The following is a 22,794-nucleotide window of genomic DNA, read 5'->3' on the forward strand; positions in this document are numbered from 1 at the left end:
GACGCCCCTCGGGCGATACGCACCTTACATCGTCGACCTTGGTTCGTCGACCGTCGGTACAATTGACATTCTATTGTCCGATAGGACGATTGACGTGATCACTGGATATGACAGCAAAGGAGTTGAGAAAAATGCTGATTCATGATGATGTGTGGAATATGCAGTGAAAAATCAGAAAACTATTTGAGAATAATTCGTGCCTATAATTGAATTCCGTGAAATGTTCTTAATCTAGTTAAAAGTGAAGTATTTACTAACTTATTTAGCAAATGAAATCGAGAAATTTATTATTTTCTTACCCAGATAGCTATTACCTGCGTTAAATTCTTAGTCAACAAGTGACTAGTAATCAATTTGTTATTCTAAAAATTGTTTATCCTACAACTTAATATCTAACTTATCAAGGTAAGAACACATAAGTGAATGGATCAAAATATATCCTAAACGTTATAAATCTAATGTTTCATGCAGCTAAACTTAAGTACGGAGGAGACCTGATCCAGACAATTGAGGTAGAAGAGATTTGAGAGGCACTAAACGTAAGCAAAATGAATTGAAATGTCAATCTCGTAATAACAAAACTTTATATTAAAGGAAATTTTAACCAGCCAAAAGTGTGCGTTGGTTCATTTTTTCGGAAGACGATCCCTCCAGTTGGCGCGGCCAACAAATTAAAATTTCGTTTACCCCGGAACGATGTCGGATCCAGGTATGGATGCTGCAAAGAAGACCAAAGGTAAGCAGCAGAAGTCTCCTCCTAGTATAAGGTCAGTAAATAAAGAACCCCCCAAAGACCCGTCTAAACAGACCCAGAACAAAGCCTCAAAAAGCGACATCGTCGCCAGTTCGACCTCTAAACCTCTAAATCCCCCTAAATCAGACCCTCAAGCCACCATTTCGGCTGAAAAGAGTTGTGCGTTATGCGAAAACCCGGTCAATGAGCGTATGGTGCAATGCAATACATGTGACGTGTGGCATCATTTCTCGTGCGTGGGTGTTTCCGAGGATATCAAGGGCTACAATTGGACCTGCTTGAAATGCGATACCGCGAAGGCAGCCAAAGGTGCGATTCCACGGAAGATGACGACGCGAGCTGCAGCTGCAAAAGGTACAAAGAAGGCGAATCGGAAGGAGGGGCAGATAGATGGAGTGAACGAGCAGACGAAAGAGGCCGATGAGCTAGCCGGTGCAGTCGGAGGGCCAGCTCCAAGCTTGAAAGCGAGCCGGGCCGGTTCCGTAGTTTCAGCAGCATCACGAAAGTCGGCAAAAGCTCGTTTGGACGTGGAACTGCAGCAGATCAAAGCTGAGGAGGAGTTGATGCGAGAAGAAATGCAACGGAAGCGAGAATTGGCGAAGAAGAAGTTCGAGGTCCTGAAGGAGATGGCTGATCTGGAAGGTAGTGGCGAATCCGCTGTTGATCAGCCGAATGTCGTCAATAAAGTTGAGCACTGGTTGAAGCGTCACAGCGAGATCCGTGAAAAGGACAAGCAGTCGTACAAGGAAGCCAGAGATTATGATTCTGAAGACTGCGTGGAAACCGAGGTTTCGAGCGAAATTTCAGCGTCTGGTAGCGAATCAGATAGTGACGAAGAGACGTCGACGGACAGCGGAGCGGATCGAGATGGTAGAGCAGATGGAGCGCAATCCGTCGGAGAGCTCGTAGGGCGAAGGCATCTCAGGCCTAAAATGACCTCGACCAGGAAGGTCCCGAAAGGTGGAAGTAGCAACCGATCTGGAACGGAGCGACAACAATCATTGCGGAGCGACAGGAAGCTTTCGAAGGATGAACTAGCAGCCCGTCAAGTTGTTCCTCGCGAACTGCCGAAGTTTAGCGGTAATCCGGAGGAATGGCCGATGTTTGTGTCAACATACGAAGATACTTCAGCCATGTGTGGATACACGGACGCCGAAAACATGATTCGCCTCAGGAACTGTTTGAAGGGAGATGCGTTCAACGCTGTCCGAAGTTTTTTGATGCGGCCTGAAACCGTGGGAAGAGCGATCAGTGCGTTGAAGCTGCGGTTTGGCAGACCGGAGACGATTATCGACTACTTAAAGGAGAAAATAATAGCAATGCCGATCATCAAGCCGGACGCGATGGACAAGCTGGTCGACTTTGCGCTGGAAGTTCAAAACCTCTGTGCTACGATAGAAGCTTGCGGAGAGAAGCAGTACATGTGTGATACGACGTTGCTGAAGGAATTCGAGAAGAAGTTGCCACCGCAAATTAGACTGGACTGGGCCCGATACAAGAGGAAGTTGCGGAAAGTGAAGCTGTCCACGTTTAGCCGGTGGATATACAACCTAGCAGAGGACGTGAACGTGGTTTTCGAGCCGCAGTACCGTGGAAGCAAGACGCAGGAGTTCAGAGCAGTTCGTAAGGAGAAATACGTTAACACTCACGCAGAAGTTCCAGTCAAGGAAAGAAGTCAGCCAGCTCGGACAACGCAGCAGTCAGCAATCGTAGGAAGCGGAGATAACAAACCCTGTCCGGCCTGCAAAGGTGATTGCAAATGTCTGGCGAAATGCAAGAGGTTCTTGGAGTTGTCTTATGAGTCGAAATGGGCAACTGTTCGTGGTTTCAATTTCTGCCGCAAGTGTCTTCGGCAGCACAAAGGTGGCTGTAATTCTGGAGAATGTGGGAAGAACGGTTGCACCTTCAAGCATCATGTATTGCTTCACAAGGATTTCGCTGCACCCGCTACAATTAGCAAAGACACGTCCAACGTAGGCGGATCTCCAAAGCAGAATGAAGAACGCAATGTCAACACGCATCGATCGGATACGGGTCCAGGTTCGTTTCGCTATTTGCCGGTGACTCTGTTTGGCGATGGAGTACAAGTCAGCTGTCACGCCTTCTTAGACGACGGATCGGAGTTAACTCTCATCGATCAGCAGCTTGCGGAGGACCTGAAGCTCTTTGGAACGGTTCTTCCCCTCTGCCTGAAATGGACGGGAGGTACCCATCGCTACGAATCTGACTCACAGAGTATCAACGTCGAAATATGCGGAAAGGATGGAAAGCGGACGTTATTGCAGGACGTGAGGACTGTCGAAGAGCTGCAACTGCCGTACCAGTCACTAGATATGGACCAACTCTCGGAGCGGCACGGCTACCTGCGTGGTCTGCCCGTGGACTCGTATTGTAACGTTCGTCCACGAATACTGATTGGATTGAAGCATGCCAACCTAATGCTGGTGCGAAGGAGTCGTGAAGGCAAGATGGGTGAGCCAATCGCCGTCAAAACCAATCTTGGCTGGACTGTATACGGTGGCTGGGCATCGCAAGACTCTTCGAGTACAGCCAGTCATACGTACCACATCTGCTCCTGCAACGAACCAGGCCTGACGCATCTGAATCAGATGGTGAAAGATTACTTCTCCATGGATAGTTTGGTAGTTCAACCGAGTCACGCTGGACGGCTTTCTAAAGACGATGAACGCGCCATGGCTCTTCTGGAATCTCGCACTCACTTCAACGGAGAACGTTACGAAGCCGGCCTGTTATGGCGGTCCGACAAAATCCGTCTGCCGGACAACAAAGCAGTTGCAGTTCGTCGTTGGAGATGCTTGGAAAAACGCATGGAGAAGGACACGGAGTTAGCGAGCATCCTGCATGAAAAGATTGCGGAATACAGATCGAAAAACTACATCCGCAAGCTAACGTCGGAGGAGCTGTCAACAAAATACGAGCGGGTATGGTACTTGCCCATTTTTCCGGTGTACAATCCGAATAAGCCAGGCAAGGTCCGGATTGTGTGGGACGCTGCCGCCGAAGCATACGGGATATCACTGAATTCGGTGCTCCTCACTGGCCCAGACCAGTTAGCGTCTCTTGTGGGCATCCTGTACCAATTCCGTGAGCATCGAATAGGCGTTTGTGCCGACATCCGTGAGATGTTCCATCAGGTCGACATCAATCCTGAGGACCAGCAATGTCAGCGTTTTCTTTGGCGTGACCGCGACGAACACGGTGATCCAAGCATCTACGTCATGCAGGTAATGACATTCGGGGCGAGCTGTTCTCCTGCCACAGCCCAGTTTGTGAAGAACAAGAACGCCGAAAGATTCGAAGAAGAATATCCAACAGCGGTAGCGGTCATCAAAAAACGACACTACGTGGATGACATGGTTTTCAGCGTTGAAACGGAGCAAGAAGCAGTTGAACTGGCGGAGTCGGTGCGTTTCATTCACATGGAGGGTGGATTTGAAATCCGCAATTGGGTTTCCAATTCTCCGTTGGTGCTTTCCACTATGAATGGAGAAGAGTCAACGGAAAAGGACCTGAACATATCTGCGGAGGTGGCGAGTCAAAAAATCCTCGGAATGTGGTGGCATACGAAAGACGACGTGTTCAAATACAAAATATGCTGGACCAGATTTGATTCGGCGCTGCTTGATGGAAGTCGTTGCCCTACTAAACGGGAGATCCTTCGGACGCTGATGACCATATACGACCCTCTAGGTCTCATCGACCACTTTCTAGTGTTGCTGAAAATCTTGCTACAGGAAGTTTGGCGTGCTAGTGTTGACTGGGACGAACGAATTCCCGACAACCTGCTCGAGAAGTGGCGTGACTGGCTTCAATTGCTACCCGAGGTAGAGAAATTACGGATTCCTAGGTGTTACCGGCAAGTTGTTTCATCCCTGGACGCAGCTTTCATCGAAGTTCACGTATTCGTTGACGCAAGCGAAAGTGCAATGGCAGCGGCAGTGTTCTTGCGACTCGTAGAAGGGAATCAAGTGGAATGTTCGCTGATTGCTGCAAAGACTCGCGTAGCACCCCTGAAGTACACCTCCATTCCACGGTTAGAACTACAGGCTGCAGTCTACGGGTGTAGATTGGCGAAGAACGTTATAGGAAATCTGACGGTGAACATCTCCAAGTGTACCTACTGGACTGACTCCCGAAACGTTCTGTGTTGGTTAAAAGCCGATCATAAACGTTACAGTGCTTTCGTCGGGTCAAGGGTAAGCGAAATACAAGAATCGACAGACGTCCGCGAGTGGAGATGGGTTCCGACTCGTTCTAACGTTGCTGATGATGGAACAAGATGGCGAGATCGACTCGACTTGTCAGCGAGTAGCAGGTGGTTCAAAGGACCAGAATTCTTGATGCAAGCGGAAGAAGACTGGCCAACACTTCCACAAAAGTTGCTTTCCACTGAGGAAGAAATGCGACCCAGCGTGTTGCTTCACTTCAAAGTTCCCGAACCTGCGATAGATGTGGGAAGATTTTCGAGTTGGCGGCGATTGCTAGCGGTAACTGGATACGTCCTTCGATTCTGCTTGAACCTTCAACGTCGTCGTAGTCAGCATCCACTCAGAACTGGACCGTTATCAAGCGAAGAACTTCGGGAAGCGGAAGAACACCATTACCGGCAAGCGCAACGAGATGTGTACCAGGACGAAGTCGCAGCGCTGGAGACGAAAGAATCCACTATCAAACGTATTCCAAAGACGAGTCCACTTTACAAGTTGAGCCCGTTCGTTGACGAATCCGGTGTAATGAGGATGAAAGGGAGAACCACTGTGTGCGCGTATTTGCACAGTGACGCCAAGAATCCTGTTATTCTACCTCCAAAGCATCCAGTAACATCATTAATATTAGTCCATTACCACGAAAAGTTTTTGCACCGCAACTACGAAATAGTAGTCAACGAAGTCCGCCAGAAGTACAGCATCTTCCGCCTGAGACAAGCCCTTGCTGCGATACGTAGAAACTGCCAGTGGTGCAAAAACCGTGACGTTCTTCCTCAACCGCCGGAAATGGCAGATCTTCCTGCGGCCCGACTGTCTGCGTACACAAGGCCATTCGCACACGTAGGGGTGGATTATTTTGGCCCAATTGAGGTAACGGTAGGTCGAAGGGTCGAGAAAAGATGGGGGGTTCTACTGACTTGTTTAACGGTAAGGGCCGTTCATATTGAGGTAGCGCACTCTCTGACAACTAGTTCCTGCATAATGGCATTGAGGAATTTCACGGCACGTAGAGGTACACCGGTCAGCTTTTACAGCGACAGGGGTACCAATTTTGTGGGCGCAAACCGGGAGCTTCAGGAAGCCATGGAAGCGGTCAACCAGAACCAGGTGATGCGTGAGTTTGTCACCTCATCTACTGCTTGGCAGTTCAACCCACCGGCGGCACCCCACATGGGCGGCAGTTGGGAGAGGCTCATCCAATCGGTCAAGCGAAACCTGGTGGAAGTTCTACATGCGCGTCGGCCAACTGATGAGGAGCTACGCAATGCGTTGACGGAAATAGAAGGTGTGCTGAATGCACGCCCTCTGACTCACGTGCCCATTGATGACGAAGCGGCACCAGCGTTAACCCCCAACCACTTCCTGTTGGGTTCATCCGACGGTTCCAAACCGTTGTCCCTGATTGATGCGGATACTGCGGCACTACGGCGAGGTCATCCGACCTCCCAATGGTTGGCGAATCTCTTTTGGAAGCGATGGGTTAGGGACTACCTACCCGACATAACACGTCGTACAAAATGGCACGAGCAGGCGAAACCTCTCCAAGTGGGTGACGTTGTAGTCATTGTGGATCCAGAGCACCCGAGAAGCTGTTGGCCTAAGGGACGAGTCATTGGAGTAACCAGCAGTGGAAGACAAACTCGTAAGGCCACTGTGCAAACATTGCATGGAATATATGAGAGACCAACCGTGAAGCTGGCGGTGTTAGATGTTCGGCGCGAGATGGAGTAAACGGAACCGGAAGGCCAGGTCCGTGTACCGGGGGGGAGTGTGACGCCCCTCGGGCGATACGCACCTTACATCGTCGACCTTGGTTCGTCGACCGTCGGTACAATTGACATTCTATTGTCCGATAGGACGATTGACGTGATCACTGGATATGACAGCAAAGGAGTTGAGAAAAATGCTGATTCATGATGATGTGTGGAATATGCAGTGAAAAATCAGAAAACTATTTGAGAATAATTCGTGCCTATAATTGAATTCCGTGAAATGTTCTTAATCTAGTTAAAAGTGAAGTATTTACTAACTTATTTAGCAAATGAAATCGAGAAATTTATTATTTTCTTACCCAGATAGCTATTACCTGCGTTAAATTCTTAGTCAACAAGTGACTAGTAATCAATTTGTTATTCTAAAAATTGTTTATCCTACAACTTAATATCTAACTTATCAAGGTAAGAACACATAAGTGAATGGATCAAAATATATCCTAAACGTTATAAATCTAATGTTTCATGCAGCTAAACTTAAGTACGGAGGAGACCTGATCCAGACAATTGAGGTAGAAGAGATTTGAGAGGCACTAAACGTAAGCAAAATGAATTGAAATGTCAATCTCGTAATAACAAAACTTTATATTAAAGGAAATTTTAACCAGCCAAAAGTGTGCGTTGGTTCATTTTTTCGGAAGACGATCCCTCCAGTTGGCGCGGCCAACAGGCGGTATATAACGTTTTTATAGTATATGGATCATAAAAATTATAACTAAACCGTTTAATAAAACCCAACATGTTGTTTGCTCTATTGATAATTGTATTATAGTGGTCTATGAATGTTAGTTTGGAATCTAAAAACACTCCCAAATCTCTTATTCTTGTACATCTTTCCACAGATTGATTTCCTAGAAAAATTGTCCTATTGGATGTACTACGTTTTCTGCTTAACTCTATAGAGTTGCATTTTTTTACATTTAGTTGTAGTAGACTCTTGATGCACCAATCATAGAATATATTTATTTCATTTTGGAAAATGTTCACATCTTCATCGTTTAATATTTCTAAGTAGAGTTTCATGTCATCGGCATATATGAGGACTTTTACATGTTTAAGGATAAAGCAAATGTCGTTAACGTACAAAATGAACAGTAAAGGGCCTAAATGAGATCCTTGAGGAACTCCTGATGTAACTTGAATTGGTTTTGATTTTGCCCCTTTGAATTTAACAATTTGTTGTCTGCTAGTTAGATATGACTCTACCCATTTTAGAAGACTTCGTTCGAATCCAATTTTTTCTAATTTGAACAGTAACATTGGTATATCAATGCGGTCAAATGCTTTACTGAAGTCTGTGTAGAGGGCTTCTACGCGATTACCGTTTTCCATTGCAGTTAAAGAATAATTTACGAATTCGAGTAAGTTTGTACATGTTGAGCGTCCTTTGAAAAACCCATGTTGATTATTAGTTATTCTGTTCTTCACCATATGAAATAAAGTTTTATTAACTATTGCTTCGAAAACTTTGGGAATGCAAGAGATAATAGCTATTCCACGATAATTACGTATGTCAGATTTCTTACCGCTTTTAAAAATAGGTACTAAGAAAGAGCTTTTCCATGTTTTCGGAAATACACCAGATTGCAGCGACATATTGAAAAGCCAAAATAACGGGATGGTTAGTTCCGCTGATAGAGATTTTAAAAAGACAGGTGGAATCCCGTCAGTACCTGCACTTTTAGAAACATCTAGACTTTTAAGTGTATCCATAATGTCATGTACTTTAATTTGGGTCATTTGTATATCTTTTGAAAATTCCGGAAGAAATGAAAAATATTCACGGTCCCGGTCCTCCTCCGAAAAAGTGGTGTAAACATCTTGAAAAAAAGTAGCAAAGAGATTGCAAATTATTTCGGAGTTGTCGCCAGATTTTTCATCAAGATGCATTTCCATTGGAAAGTTGTCTGATTTCAATTTTGTTTTTACATAATTAAAAAAGTTTTTTGGGCATGACTTTATTTCTCGTTCAGTTTTTGCATTGTAATCCTCAGATGCGATATCGATGGCGAGGTTTAATTGATCACAAATATTCAAATAGTTAGTCAAATATTCATTACTTTTATGATTTTTGTACGCTTTATGGGCTTTTTGCTTACGATTCTTTAGATTTTTAATTTCATTGGTAAACCAGATGGGATGTTTTGAGCTACGGTGCCGTCTTCTTTTTATTAAAGGTATTTCATCGTGTATTATTTCAAAAAGTATTTTGTAAAAAGTGTCAACGGCAGTTTCAACATTTTCTTCATTCCTCAAAATATGCTGCCAGTCTACTTGACTCATTTTTCTACTTATATTTTCGTAATTAGCTGATTGATAATCATGAACCTCTTCAAAATCACAATTTTCGGGTCTGTTGTGTTCATGGATGAATAAAGAATATTCAATTGCGGTATGATGAGATTCATTTTTCCATAAAGGTGTGAGTGATTCTACTACGCAAAAGTCTTCATCAGTGTTCGTCATTAAAAGATCCAAATAACAATTATTCTGGTTTTTCACATGGTTAATATAATTTAGACCCAAGCTTGCTGATGTATCACATATGAATTGCAAAGCTTCGTTTTCACCAACAATTGGAAGCAGGATACTCTCATTGTCAATATCTGGGAAGAAATCAATATCACGTTGATTAAAGTCCCCATAAATGTGTACTTTAATTTCGGGAGGAAAAGTGCTAATGATGTGTTGAGCAGTTTGATAAAACTTTTCAAATATGATTTTACTAGCATTTTCTGGGGCATATCATCTGGGGCAGCTCAGACATTAACTTGAGAGGCTCCAGTTTGATGGAGTACTTAAGTAGTACAGATCTTGCATTACTTAACATAGGCAACCGCCCAACCTTCATGGTATCTGCTAGAGAGGAAGTGTTAGATATAACGCTTTGCTCACGAGCTGACCAATTGGCATGTGTCAGATGAAGAATCTTTATCTGACCATCGCTACATCTTTTTTGAACATTTAAATGTTACTTCGCAAACATTGCGTTTCAGGAATCCTCGGTCAACAAACTGGGATCTTTATACTGATTTGGTTGCTGCCAAATTTCATGGATATTCACCATCCATTGACACTCCAAGTGATTTAGATGATGCCGTTGATACTACAACGACCTTCATCATGGAAGCTTTTGAAGAAGCATGCCCTCTACGGTCTGTGAAGATCACAAGAGGAACCCCTTGGTGGAACTCTGATTTGGCGAAACTCAGGAAACAATGTAGAAAGAGTTGGAACAGACGATGTTCGGCTGGTTCGGAGGCTTTCAGGTCGGCTCGCATGGCCTACAGGAAAGCTCTCCGGTCTGCTGAACGATCCGGCTGGAAAAACCTTTGTACAAATGTTTCCAGCTTGAGTGAAGTCAGTCGGTTACACAAAATCCTTGCGAAATCTAAGGATTTCCGGGTGAACGAACTTCGTTTGCCAAATGGCGATCTGACTTCCTCTGATGAGGAAGTTCTGGAATGCTTATTCAGCACACACTTCCCTGGATGTGTAGATATTACATCTTCGGATGATCCTGATGTCTTTTCTTGTAGTTATGATTCTTTAGCTTCGGCTCGGAGTATTGTAACTATAGAATCGATTGAGTGGGCTCTTAATAGCTTTGCTCCTTTCAAATCTCCTGGGACAGATGGGATTTATCCTATTTTGCTTCAGAAGGGATTTGATTATTTCAAACATGTTTTGAAAAAACTACTTGTTTGCAGTTTTGCTACAGGGTATATTCCCAAATCCTGGAGGGATATTACTGTAAAGTTTATTCCGAAAGTGGGTCGTGCGTCGTATGAAGAAGCAAAGAGTTTCAGACCTATCAGTTTGACCTCTTTTCTTCTAAAATGCTTAGAACGCATTGTGGACCATCACATCCGTGATGTTCATCTGGCCAACGTGCCTCTTCATGTGAACCAACATGCCTACCAATCTGGTAAGTCCACTGTGACTCTTTTACACAAGGTTGTTTACGATATCGAGAAAGCATTCGCTCAAAAGCAATCTTGTTTGGGTGTTTTTTTAGATATCGAGGGTGCCTTTGACAACGTGCCTTTCGATGCCATATTGGAAGCCGCACGGTGTCATGGTATATCTCCAATGATTTCCAATTGGATTCACCAAATGCTCAAAAACCGATATCTCTTCTCGACATTGCGTCTAGCAGGGATTAGGAAATTGAGTGTTTGTGGATGTCCCCAAGGGGGAGTCTTATCACCGCTTTTGTGGAATCTCGTAGCAGATACGCTATTGAGGCAACTCAATAATAGCGGTTTTCCTACTTATGGTTTTGCAGACGACTACCTAACATTGTTAGTTGGTATGTGCATCAGCACCCTTTTCGACCTGATGCAAAACGCCCTTCAGGTAGTTGAGGGTTGGTGTCGCCAATATGGCCTTTCGGTTAATCCGAGTAAAACATCTATTGTTCTTTTCACGGAAAGGCGAAACCGTAATGGCGTTCGACCTTTGCGTCTCTTTGATTCTGAAATCGATGTGACTGAACAGGTAAAGTACGTTGGAGTCATTCTTGATTCCAAGCTTTCCTGGACACCTCACATTGAGTTCAGAATCAAGAAAGTTTGTATGGCCTTCGGGCAATGCCGGCGGACTTTTGGTACAACTTGGGGTCTAAAACCCAAGTATATCAAATGGATTTACACAACTGTGGTTCGGCCAATATTGGCTTATGGATGTCTTGTGTGGTGGCAAAAGGGTAAAGTGAGAACGGTCCAATCAAAATTAGGCCATCTCCAAAGGATGTGCTTAATGGCGATGTCTGGAGCGTTCTCTTCAACTCCTACGGCAGCGCTAGAAGTTCTCTTTGACGTTGCCCCACTACACATTCATCTCAAACAAGAAGCCCTTTCTTGCACTTACCGGTTACGGGTACTCGGTCTACTAGAGGAAACTCCTGTGAACCGCAGTTCAACACACACCTCGTTGTTTCCACTTTTGGTGAATTGGGACAAAATTGTCCTTGCTCCAAGTGATCTTACAATTGCTTGTAATTTTCCATATAGGGCATTTTCCACGAAATTCCCTTCCCGGGAAGAGTGGACATCTGGTTATCTGGAAAGAAGTATTTCAGACGGCATCGTATGTTACACTGACGGCTCCCTTCTCGAAGGTCGAGCAGGTGCTGGTGTTTATTCTCGTGAGCTAAGGCTGTATCAGTCTTATTCACTTGGTAGACATTGCACCGTTTTTCAGGCCGAAATCTTTGCTCTTATGTGTGGAGTGAAATCAGCACTTCAGCAGCACGTAATGGGCAAAGTAATATACTTCTGTTCAGATAGCCAGGCTGCTATTAAAGCACTTGCTTCGGCCAACTCCAGGTCGAAGATAATTATCGCTTGTCGAACTCAAATCGAGGAGCTGAATTCAGCAAACGCTGTCCATTAGGATACATTTTCGAAGCAATTATTAGACGTGTTAATCTCGGAAACTATAAAATATCCACAAATTTGCGTGTAACTATTGTGACATCCTCTTTGTTTTATTGCATGATAACAACCCTTATAAAAATAGCTTTCAAGAACAATTTTAAGAAATAAAAATACTTAAAATTTCAAAATCATGTTTGGTTTGGCCACAAAATTAATGGCTTAAATGCGTTTTTTTTTTAATTAGTTGAATATTACCACGTGGAGAAGAAAATACTTTTACAGAAAAATTGTGAGTATGATTCTCAAATCAACAAAATTCGCACTCGATTATCCTGAGTTCCGTTCTGAAGCTTCACTAACACATTATCAATCCAGTTGAAACCCGGAATTTGGTGCGAGACTTCGATTTTTCTCATCGGGATCCTGATGTTCGCACCAAATTCCGATTTCGACTGGATTGGTAATTCTGTTATTCTGTTATTCTGTTATAATCAACGCACCCCCGGGCCGTGGCCAATCTGCGTTGAATCGCTGGGCGATACGTCTACCAGTAGACTTGTATCTGCCCTATGCTAAACCGATTAGCATAGCAAGGCCTTTCCACTGATGAGTAGGCTCGAATGTCCCGCTCCTCCCTATAACCCATAGGGGGAAATAAGGAGTTTTCAGTTTCAAGTTTTGCATGAATCATGACACCAACTCTTTCTACCATAATGCTTTAAAAATTCTGAAATAAAAGAAAACTAATATGATGAAAATAATTGAGATGCAAGTTTTTATACAAAATTTAAAGATCAGTTATTTAAAGGTGAATTGAAGAAATGTTAAGTACGGTACCTATATTATAAAATGTTCCGCACAGCCACGAATGTGATGAATAAGCAAACACATAAATATTCTATTTGCCTAGTAGTAGAAAGAGTTGCGTGCCTGTTTATAAAAGTTTTTACTTATCTTGATTGCTCCGGACAATTTCCGTTTGTGTTTGGGAACTTCGTGGGTGTACCAGGATAAGTTTTCTTCAGAACTGTGGCGTTTTCTGGAATTAAAAAATAAAAGGAAATACTGGGCCGCACAGCTCCGCGGCCCACTTATATTAGTATAAACATATATATATATATATATATATATATATATATATATATATATATATATATATATATATATATATATATATATATATATATATATATATATATATATATATATATATATATATATATAGGACGAAGTAGTCAGTTTTTGTCGATTTCGTCAAGTATGCGTCTTAAGTCTTGAGTCTTGATCACCCGTTGGCTTCGAATTTATAAGCAAGCACTATTAAATGCTGCACTTTCACACTATTGGTTTCGGCTTCTTAGTTATTTTAAATTAATATGGCAAGAAAACATTAGAAAACATTAGACATTCAAAACATATTAGGGATTACTCAGAAAACAACTATCACATATGAAAATACTGATATTGAAAATTAAAATTATTATTAATCACAAGTAAATACAATGTCAGCACTGTGAATGAGCAATTTGAATACACGAGATACTACTATTTGTTGCATATTGATTGTTAAAATTAACCAAATAGTGGAAAGCCCAGACAACAATTTCAAGTCTGTTGACTCCAGAAAGATCCCAAGATTCGTCACAAAGCACAAATGTTTTCATTATGATTCACAACGACTCTCGCAACCCTTCCCGACTCAACCGACTGGACCTGTTTTCTGAGTATAGAAACTACTAAGCCCTAGCAGGTTCCTCCAGTTTATCAAGCATTTCTGATAAATCAGCTATACTCCATCTATAGCAGCCGGTTCGCAATGAACCGCTGGAGGCGCATTAAAGTGTTAAAGGTGATATTTTCATTACAAGAATTATAATTAACTTCCTTCACTTAAATACCATCAAACCCTGTGATCTTGGCTAGGGAGTAAACAGTTACGTGAAGTTGTATCAAAATTCTACAGAGTGTTGGGGAAGGGGAGGGGAGATAAACATACTTCTTCTTACACCTAGCAGTTCGGATCTTCTGTCCACACTGTCATTCCAACCTTCTTTCAGTGTGAAACGTTTCTGGATCTGAAACGGGTGGTATCACTTTACGCTACTCTTCTATCATGAACATAGATAACTACCTTTAAAAATAAAAGTTTTGTCCTACTACCTATTTTATACCTGAAAGATGTTAATTGGTCAAATGTTTCGTTCAGCAAGTCTATGTCCATATTGATGATACAACCTTTTATTAATGAGTAATAATGTTGCTTACAGTTGTGAGGCAATATAACATTCAACTCGTTGAGTGCAAGTTATGAACCTACAGAAAATTTCTTATTAGGCTGTTACCTCTAAAACTACTAAACACATATTGAAACGTGAAATTGTATTGTAACAATTGATCCTAATCTTAACCCTATCACTGGAACGCGTTTGAAGCAAATTGATATTGCTAATAATTTGGTTGGGCATTAAAAGTTTTTTTGGTTTTTCGACAATAGTCACATACTATGCCCTACGATATTGACGATTCTATTGTCTATGGCTCACCTATTTCGTGCCAACCAGCAGGGACTTGGTCTGGTACCCAATTCAGTATATCCGCTCCACGTAATATACCGCACCTCTTTTGATTTGTGATATATTACGCGGAACATTACTCTCTTCATTCGGATAGCGGCTATGTAACCCATTGGATTAAAAGCCTCCATCAAACATGAAGCGATTAATCGGAGACTGAAGACTCTATACCAAATTTGGCTCAGAGACAGGTAATCAGTGAGGTCAGTTTTTCTCGTTTGTCAGAGACGATTGATACGTATTAAGACAAATTTTCCACTGCATCTGCCAGCAATAATCGGTGATCGATCAACATTCCGAGTACCCCAATTTACACAAGAATGCCAAGGATCACCGCTCATGCTTTACAATACAGTTGGAAAAACTAGAACAACACCTGGCCACAATGATGCATAAAGCACTAAAGCGGACCGGAAGTGTTGGTGAGCCAGCCCCCACCATTTCGACTGGATTGGAAATTAACATATATTAATATATCTGGTGAATGGAATGCTGTATAAAGCTGATTTTTTGAATAGTATTTCATACATTGTTTTGTTAATGTCAGCAATTCTATTGATATTTGCTTTTAAAAATTCTCCAATTATTCTTCAGGCAATTCCTTAGGGAGTTCTTTTAGTGAAGCCATTCGACTATGCCTCTGGGAACTTCCACACATTTATTTTTAAATATCTTCGGCAAGTCATTCTGCTTTTTTTGGATTTTCGTCCATTTTTTGGATTTGTATTATTTATGCTATTCAGTATTCCTTCGCCAAATCCTTCGAAAACTCCTTTGGAAAGTCTTTCATAAATCATAATTTTATTAAAAAATCTTCAGACACGTAACCGTCGGTTCCAAAATAAGCTTGTAGCTCCGCCACAAATTAATAAATATTAAATGATCCCTGTTCCCATTAATGAAATCGATAAAATCCCGCTGCTTTCCACTACCAATACGACCTTTTTGAAGATTAATCGACTTTCCTGATCATTTGAGTGAAGTACATCTCGTTTCGAGCAGTTTGAATCAAATGGCAAAATATTACCTTAGCCTGTTTGCAAACGTTCACACACAGATTGCGCTACTATGTATGTTCTAGGGTAAGCGGTATGGCTATGAGCATAAATGTCAAAATCCCCAAAGATGTCGATTTTGAGACTTATGCTCGCATCACTGATGAAAGAAATTTTCTATATAAGATGGTCCAAGACCGCCATCGCTCTCTTTTGTAACACGGATCCTAGCACGTTCTAGTAGTGCGCGCGCGAAACGATTAGAAAAGGTTGAAAGCGAAACCTATAGTAGTGAAAGTGATATTACTAAGTGCTTTTCCTCTTTTAGATAGCTAGTTCCGACAGAGAAACCGTACCTGTGTTAGCCAAAAAAAAGCAAAAGTGTTAATTTTGTAGAAGTTTATGCGAGTTGTGCATGTTAAAACGGTTAGTTATTTTACGAGTTAGAAGGTGTCAATAATTTTAAACAAGAGTTTAATTCATTATAGTTACAAAATCGGAACAAATCCGATAAGCTAGACAAAAAACAACGCTATATTTGTAAATCAACTTAGAAAAAGGTAAATTTAGAGGCGGTTAATTCCATTGTAAAAGACAGATGAGTGACGTCACCAGGGGTTCTAATAAGTGGGGTTAGGTCCACCAAAGCGGACCTTTTTCTTTTTATTTACAAGGCTACTCTACGGACGAGCGGGCAACGAAGAGACTTCGATCCAGACCTGAGAAGTGTAGGTCGTTTCGGCAACTACGATTACGTCGGAAGCGTCAGCGAGAAGGAGAAACCACCGGAAGGTTGGCTTGATCCTTTCAACAGACCCCCCCCCCTGACCGCTGTCAGTATGCCTTACCGAGACCTGCCATGTGATGTAATGCAGTCCGCCATCGCTAAAACAACGGCCGGCCATGCAGTCATCGAATCATGGACCGCCTAACCCCTAGCGGCACACCTACGTCCGCTATCGAAACGTATCTCCTGTCAAAAACCGCAAGTAGAACCCTGATAATGTGTGACGTCAGAATAAATAGGTTGTAATGAGAAATGAAGTGTGTCAGTGTTAGCTAATTTTATCAGAGCATAGCCCTAGGTATTTATTTCTTCCACTACTTGTTACCATCCACTTTAGTCGGGCTCGAAAGGAGCCACCAGGCCTCGACGTACTAGCGATTTTAGAAAATAGGGAGAGCATTTCTCTCAGTGTAAGGCTTGCTCGATTTCCATGTAATATTTCATACGTGTTATATTTGTGAATGAATGTTCCTTTTTCATGTGGTCCTGTTCGTGGTGAGTGCCCTCAGCAGGTGAGAAAGTGAAAGTTGAGACAGATTAACGACCCTGTAGATTCCCAACCCTGTATCCCTGAGCTACCAGGTTACAGAAACTCTTCTAGATTTCTTCAGTTTTTATGTAAGGAATTCCTGCAGCAGATGATTCCGGAATACCTTCGGATATTCCGATGTTACTTACATTGAACATTTATTCGGGAGTTTCATCAGCAATAACATTCGAAAATTTTGGCAACTTCGATTATTACTTTTGGGAACTACCTTTGGAATTTGATTCGGAAAATTTCTTAGTGATTTCGGAAATTTATTTGAAAAAAAAAACCCTGGCGGTTCTTTAAAAATTCTGTCACGGTGATTCTACGGAAATTACTTTTGGGATTCTTTTTAAATTTTCTTCAGAAATTCCTTTAATGCTTTTGGAAAATTCTTTGAGAATTTCTTGGAATTAATTTCTTTGTTTTTATTTATATCTATCTATATATAAAAATGCAGTGGAATACGTGGGACCGCGCATAACTTGCGAACGGGTGGTCCAATTTGGGTCGTCTAAGTTTTGTTCTGTTAGATTTCACCCAAGGAAGGTTTATGAGGCCTAAAACATGGGAAAATTGAGAGTTTTTGAAAATCGGGTTTTCATACATTTTGAACGGGGACTTGGGCGCTTGGCTAGGGACTTGAAACGTCAAAAAACGCAGTAGGCAAGACAAAGTTTGCCGGGTACAGCTAGTAACATATAGAATATTTCGGCAATTTATTTTGAGATTGTATTTGGCCAATTTCATTAAAAAGTCTTAATATTTTTTTTTCTGGTAGTTCTTATATGAATTCTTTTGGCAACTACTTTGAAAGCTCTAATGCAATTTTGATGGATTTTTTTTTCCGACAATTTCTTTGGGAATTTTTTCAGTAAGTTTTTCGTGAATTTCATGGAATTTTCTTTGACCAAGACCAGTTGAGAATTTTTGATTTTCCAATATAGCAACTTTCGGAAGCAATAAATAAAAATACAGTTAAATCATAAATAATTTCAAAAATAATCACAACAAAATTGCCTAATAAATTCGCAAAATAACTGAAAAAGAAATTGTTGATATAATTTCAGAGGAATAGCCATTGAAATTAAGCAAAAAAATCCAAACAAATTGCTGATGAAATTCTAATGAAACTACCGCAGAAATTTTCAAAAAAAAAAAAAAAGAAAATAACCATGTCGAAGGAATCCTCAAAGAAATGGTCATACTACGGTATAGCGAATACGGAGTCGTAGGTTCGAATCCCACCAGAACGCGATTTTTTTCGCAAATTCATCTCTCAATTTGCAACATTCTGTACCTTCTAATTAATTATGATAGGATTATAATATTTCACTAGAGATTTCTCTAGAAATACCTTCTAGGATTTCTCTGGAAATGCCAACTATTCCCGAAATTTAATTAGGGATTCCTCTAGAGATTTCTACTGGAATTCCTTTAAGAAGCCCAAGAGAAGTTCCAGGAGTAATGCCGTGATTAATTTCTATAGTAATCCACAAATAAAAACTCTAGAATAATTCCTGGATGAGTCTCTAGAAAAATCCCTTGAAGGATCAAAGGCATTTCTGGAAGTATCCTAGGAACACTGCCTAGAAGAATTCTAGCTAGAAGGGCAGGAGAAATCCCTAGAGGGATTCCTGCAGGTATCACCGTGAGAATTTCTTGACGAGACCTACAAGGGGCATTCCTGAAACATTAGCAGCAGCAGCAGGAATCTTTTTTTTTAATTTTTATTATTGTGAATTTTAACTTATGCTAATTCTACACATAAGCAGGAATCGCTTATGGAATCCCAGGAGGAGTTCCTGGATGAAAGTCAAGAGGATGTCCTGAAATAATTCAATAAGAAATAGGGGAAATTGTGTATTTTCGGCAGTTTTGTTCTCTTCGTCATGGGGGGTTTTTCGAAAACTGTTGAACTCACAGTTGGCCTTAAATCCTTCCCAATCAAGCTGAGTTATACGACCAAGTTTCAGGAAATTTGACCGACAAAAACGCCCCATGACGAAAAGAACAAACCTGCCGAGAATACCCATCGTCACCCTATTTGGAGAAATTCCAGGAAAACCTTTAGAATTTCCAGGAGGTACACTGAAGGTACTTTTGCAATGCTCCTAGAAAGATTGCCTTGAAGAATCCCAGTAAGTTTTGAAGGAATCCCTGGAGAAATTCTTAGAATAATTCCTAGAAAAATTACTGAAGATATTACAATAAGAAATCTGGAGGAGTCCTAGGAGGAATTGCTGGAAGAACCACAGTAGGAACTGCTTGACAAATCCAGCTGTAATTCCTGGAGGAAGACCAAGTGGAGTTCCTGGAGAATTCCCATGAGAAATTTATGAGAGAATCCTTGGATAAAATATCTTCCACAAAAATTCCTGGAGGATCACCGGAGAGCTTCTGAAGAAATCACAGGAGGTATTGTTAAAAGGATTCTGGGGTGTATCATTGTAGAAATCTTAGCAGAAATCCTAGGAGGCATTGCTGGAGGAAACTATACAAGAATTTATAGAGAAACCCAATCAGGAATGCCTGGCGGAATCGAAAGAAAAAATCCTTGGAATGCCAAGAGAAGTCCCTGCAAGAACCGGTAGAGGTATTCTGGAAGAATCTTTAGAGAAGGTCGTGGAGGAATCGCGAAGAATTTCTGAACAAATATCAGGAAGATTTCTCAGAAGAATTCCAGCTATAATGCTAGGATAAATTCGTAAAGGAATCACAAGAAGAATATCTGGACGAATCATAGTAAGAATTTCTGAAGGAATTGCTGAAAGAACCTTAGGAGGAGTTGTTTGAGGTATTCTTGAAGGAAGGCCAAAGGAAGTTTCTGCAGGAACTCCAAGAGGAATTTCTATAGGAATTCCTGAATGAGTCCTTGGAGAAATCCCTGGTAGGACAACCAAAGAAATTTCTGCAAGAATTCCAGGAAGATTACCTGGAAAGATTCCAATAAAAAACCCAAGAGGAAGCTCTAGAAGCATCCGTAGCATTATCTCGGAACTACCATAGTTAGAATGTGTTAAGGAAGAATAGCTGGAAGAACCGCAGGAATTGCTAGAAGAATCCCAGCTGGAATAACTGGAGCAACGCTTCTAAAAATTGGGAAGCGAATCTTGGGAGTTTGGGGAGCGCGGATCTTGAGGAATTCTTGAATTCATGGAGGTATCATAGAAGTAATTTCTAGAGAAATCCTTGAATCAGGAGTGCCGGGGGTATCCTAAAAGAAGTTCTTCTACCAAGTGCCCGGAGGAGTTCTCCTTGAAAGAATCGGTAGAAGTGTACTGAAGGAATCCCTGATGCAATCGCAGGAGGAATTTTGTTGAGGAATCTCAGGAAGATTTCCCGAAAGTATTGCAGCATGTAAATATGACAGGTGAAATCCCTAGAAGTATTTCTAAAGGAGTTATAATGGGAATTGCTTGAAGAATTCCTGCCGGAATTCATGGAGGAACGCCAATAGAAGTTCTTGGAGAAATCCCCTGCGGAATTTCTGGAATAAACTCTGGAGGATGTCCTGGTTAAATCCTTGAAGAAATCTCTGGAAGAATCACCGAAGGATTTTTTAGAAAAATCCCAGGATGATTTTCTGGAAGAATTTCCGAAAGAACTTCCCTAGTAGAATTCCTGAAGGTATCACAGTGAGAATTATTGGAGGAGTTCCAAGAGAACTAGCTGGAATCCTACCCACATTTCCCGGAGGAAGGCCAATATAAGTTTCTGGAAGAATTTCATGAGAAATTTATGGAAGAATCTCCGAATAAAATCTCTGAAGGAATTCCTGGAAGAGCTGAAATTTCTAGTATGTACAACCCCATCTGAACTGCCTGGAGAATCCTGAGAGAAGTTTATTAAAGAAATATCGGGAGGAATCCATAAAGGAAGCCTAGAAAAATCACTGTTTGAATAGATAAAGGTATTACTGGAGGAATCCATGGAGAAGTCTGTTGATTGTTCTTACCAATATCCAAAACGTGCAACAGGTGTATAAGTAATTCCGGGTGTGTTAAAGTTTTATTCAAATGTGCCTTCAATAAATATTGAAATTTATTGTGTGAAACTCTAAATTTTAGGTGACTCAAGGAAAAATTCTAAGGGGTGCCAAATTTGTTCTACGGGGTGCCAGGCACCCTGGAACCCCCCCTAGCTACGCCAATGCTCTGGAGCCGGCCTTCTGATACCTGATTCCTCAAAATATGCTGCCAGTCTACTTGACTCATTTTTCTACTTATATTTTCGCAATTAGCTGATTGATAATCATGAACCTCTTCAAAATCACAATTTTCGGGTCTGTTGTGTTCATGGATGAATAAAGAATATTCAATTGCGGTATGATGAGATTCATTTTTCCATAAAGGTGCGAGTGATTCTACTACGCAAAAGTCTTCATCAGTGTTCGTCATTAAAAGATCCAAATAACAATTATTCTGGTTTTTCACATGGTTAATATAATTTAGACCCAAGCTTGCTGATGTATCACATATGAATTGCAAAGCTTCGTTTTCACCAACAATTGGAAGCAGGATACTCTCATTGTCAATATCTGGGAAGAAATCAATATCACGTTGATTGAAGTCCCCATAAATGTGTACTTTAATTTCGGGAGGAAAAGTGCTAATGATGTGTTGAGCAGCTTGATAAAACTTTTCAAATATGATTTTACGAGCATTTTCTGGGGGGAAGTACACAGAAACAAAAACATGTGTTTCGTCAGCTATGCGAACTTTAACCCATACATGCTCGAACTCTTTAAATTTTGTGATTTTTATAATATCTGCATTTAAGTCTGCTGATACAGCGACTAAGACACCGCCACCTGACTTCTTCTCAGACATTTGACAATCACGGTCATCTCTAAAAACATTGTAGTTGTTTGCAAATAGTTCTTCGCTCTTAATAGTTGCATCCCAACTGGTTTCCGTTCCCAGAATTATTGAGAAAGGACATGTTAGAATTCTATTGTGGATCTCTTTAATCTTAGACGCACTTTTCATGCGATTGAAGTTTTGGCAATATACTAAAATTTCTGTTTTCTTTTGTAGAAGTTGTGAACATATTCTTGGAAAATTGAAATTACTTGAAAAAGATACCTCCTCTTGTTCTTGAGATGTGCGATTTGTCTCATCTTCGTCATTTACTTCATCTAGGGATAGCGTCAGTTGCGTTGAAAACTCGAGTTCCTTGTACACCCGCACGATTCACACGATGCGTTTGAAGTCGACGGGTACCCCCAATTGGTTGAGTTAACAGGAACGCAGCTTTTATGACAATGGATGTCCGAATAGGGATTTAAAGTTTCCCCCTTTCGAAATTCTATAACCGGATAGTTGGTTGGCAGTCTGGAGGTTGTATGTCGCGAATTAGTGGGACGTTCCAGGTGATGAAAGTTCAAACTGTCCCGTGAAAATTGATGCTTGGCCGCTGCGAGCAGTTCTCGATCAGGTGTAACATAATTTTGCTTGGTATGATTCATAACACAGTTGCGGTGTTGAATTTCCTCCCTGTTGTTGTGTTCACGTTTACGATTGCCGAAGACCGTGCGACGTGGTTCATTTGCTCGTGTCACATTCCGCTTACGTCGCCTTCTCGCCTTTTCTGCCTGTTTTTGCTGTTCCAAGCGCCGGCGTTGGCGTGCGTCGTACTCAACCCAACTTGCCTTCCATACATCTTTTAGGCCTAATTTTCTCCATCCGGAAGAATCAATGTTGGCGGTATCAGAAGGCCGGCTCCAGAGGCACGTTATCCTCCATTTGGGACATTTGTGCCATCGCCAAAAT

The 22,794-nt window shown here is 41.5% G+C and overlaps 1 protein-coding gene and 1 long non-coding RNA gene across 3 annotated transcripts; both read left to right on the forward strand.

Moving 5' to 3' along the window:
* On the forward strand, positions 1 to 7,428 carry LOC109412472 (uncharacterized). The gene is made up of 3 exons (XM_062856090.1): positions 1 to 241; positions 304 to 6,996; positions 7,059 to 7,428. Exon 2 carries the CDS (start codon positions 697 to 699, stop codon positions 6,712 to 6,714), a length of 6,018 nt encoding a protein of 2,005 aa, XP_062712074.1. The 5' UTR covers positions 1 to 241; positions 304 to 696; the 3' UTR covers positions 6,715 to 6,996; positions 7,059 to 7,428.
* Positions 7,429 to 15,538: 8,110 nt separating this feature from the next.
* LOC115262124 (uncharacterized) lies at positions 15,539 to 16,744 on the forward strand. 2 transcript variants are annotated; one of them, XR_003895127.2, is made up of 3 exons: positions 15,539 to 16,130; positions 16,193 to 16,264; positions 16,342 to 16,744. It is a non-coding gene; the product is annotated as an uncharacterized LOC115262124 (long non-coding RNA). The 2 variants fall into 2 exon arrangements; XR_009996829.1 differs by having other exon boundaries at positions 16,193 to 16,744.
* Positions 16,745 to 22,794: the final 6,050 nt, after the last annotated feature.

The sequence above is a fragment of the Aedes albopictus genome, chromosome 1 (assembly GCF_035046485.1).
Source record: "Aedes albopictus strain Foshan chromosome 1, AalbF5, whole genome shotgun sequence".
Classification (NCBI taxonomy): Eukaryota; Metazoa; Arthropoda; class Insecta; order Diptera; family Culicidae; genus Aedes; species Aedes albopictus.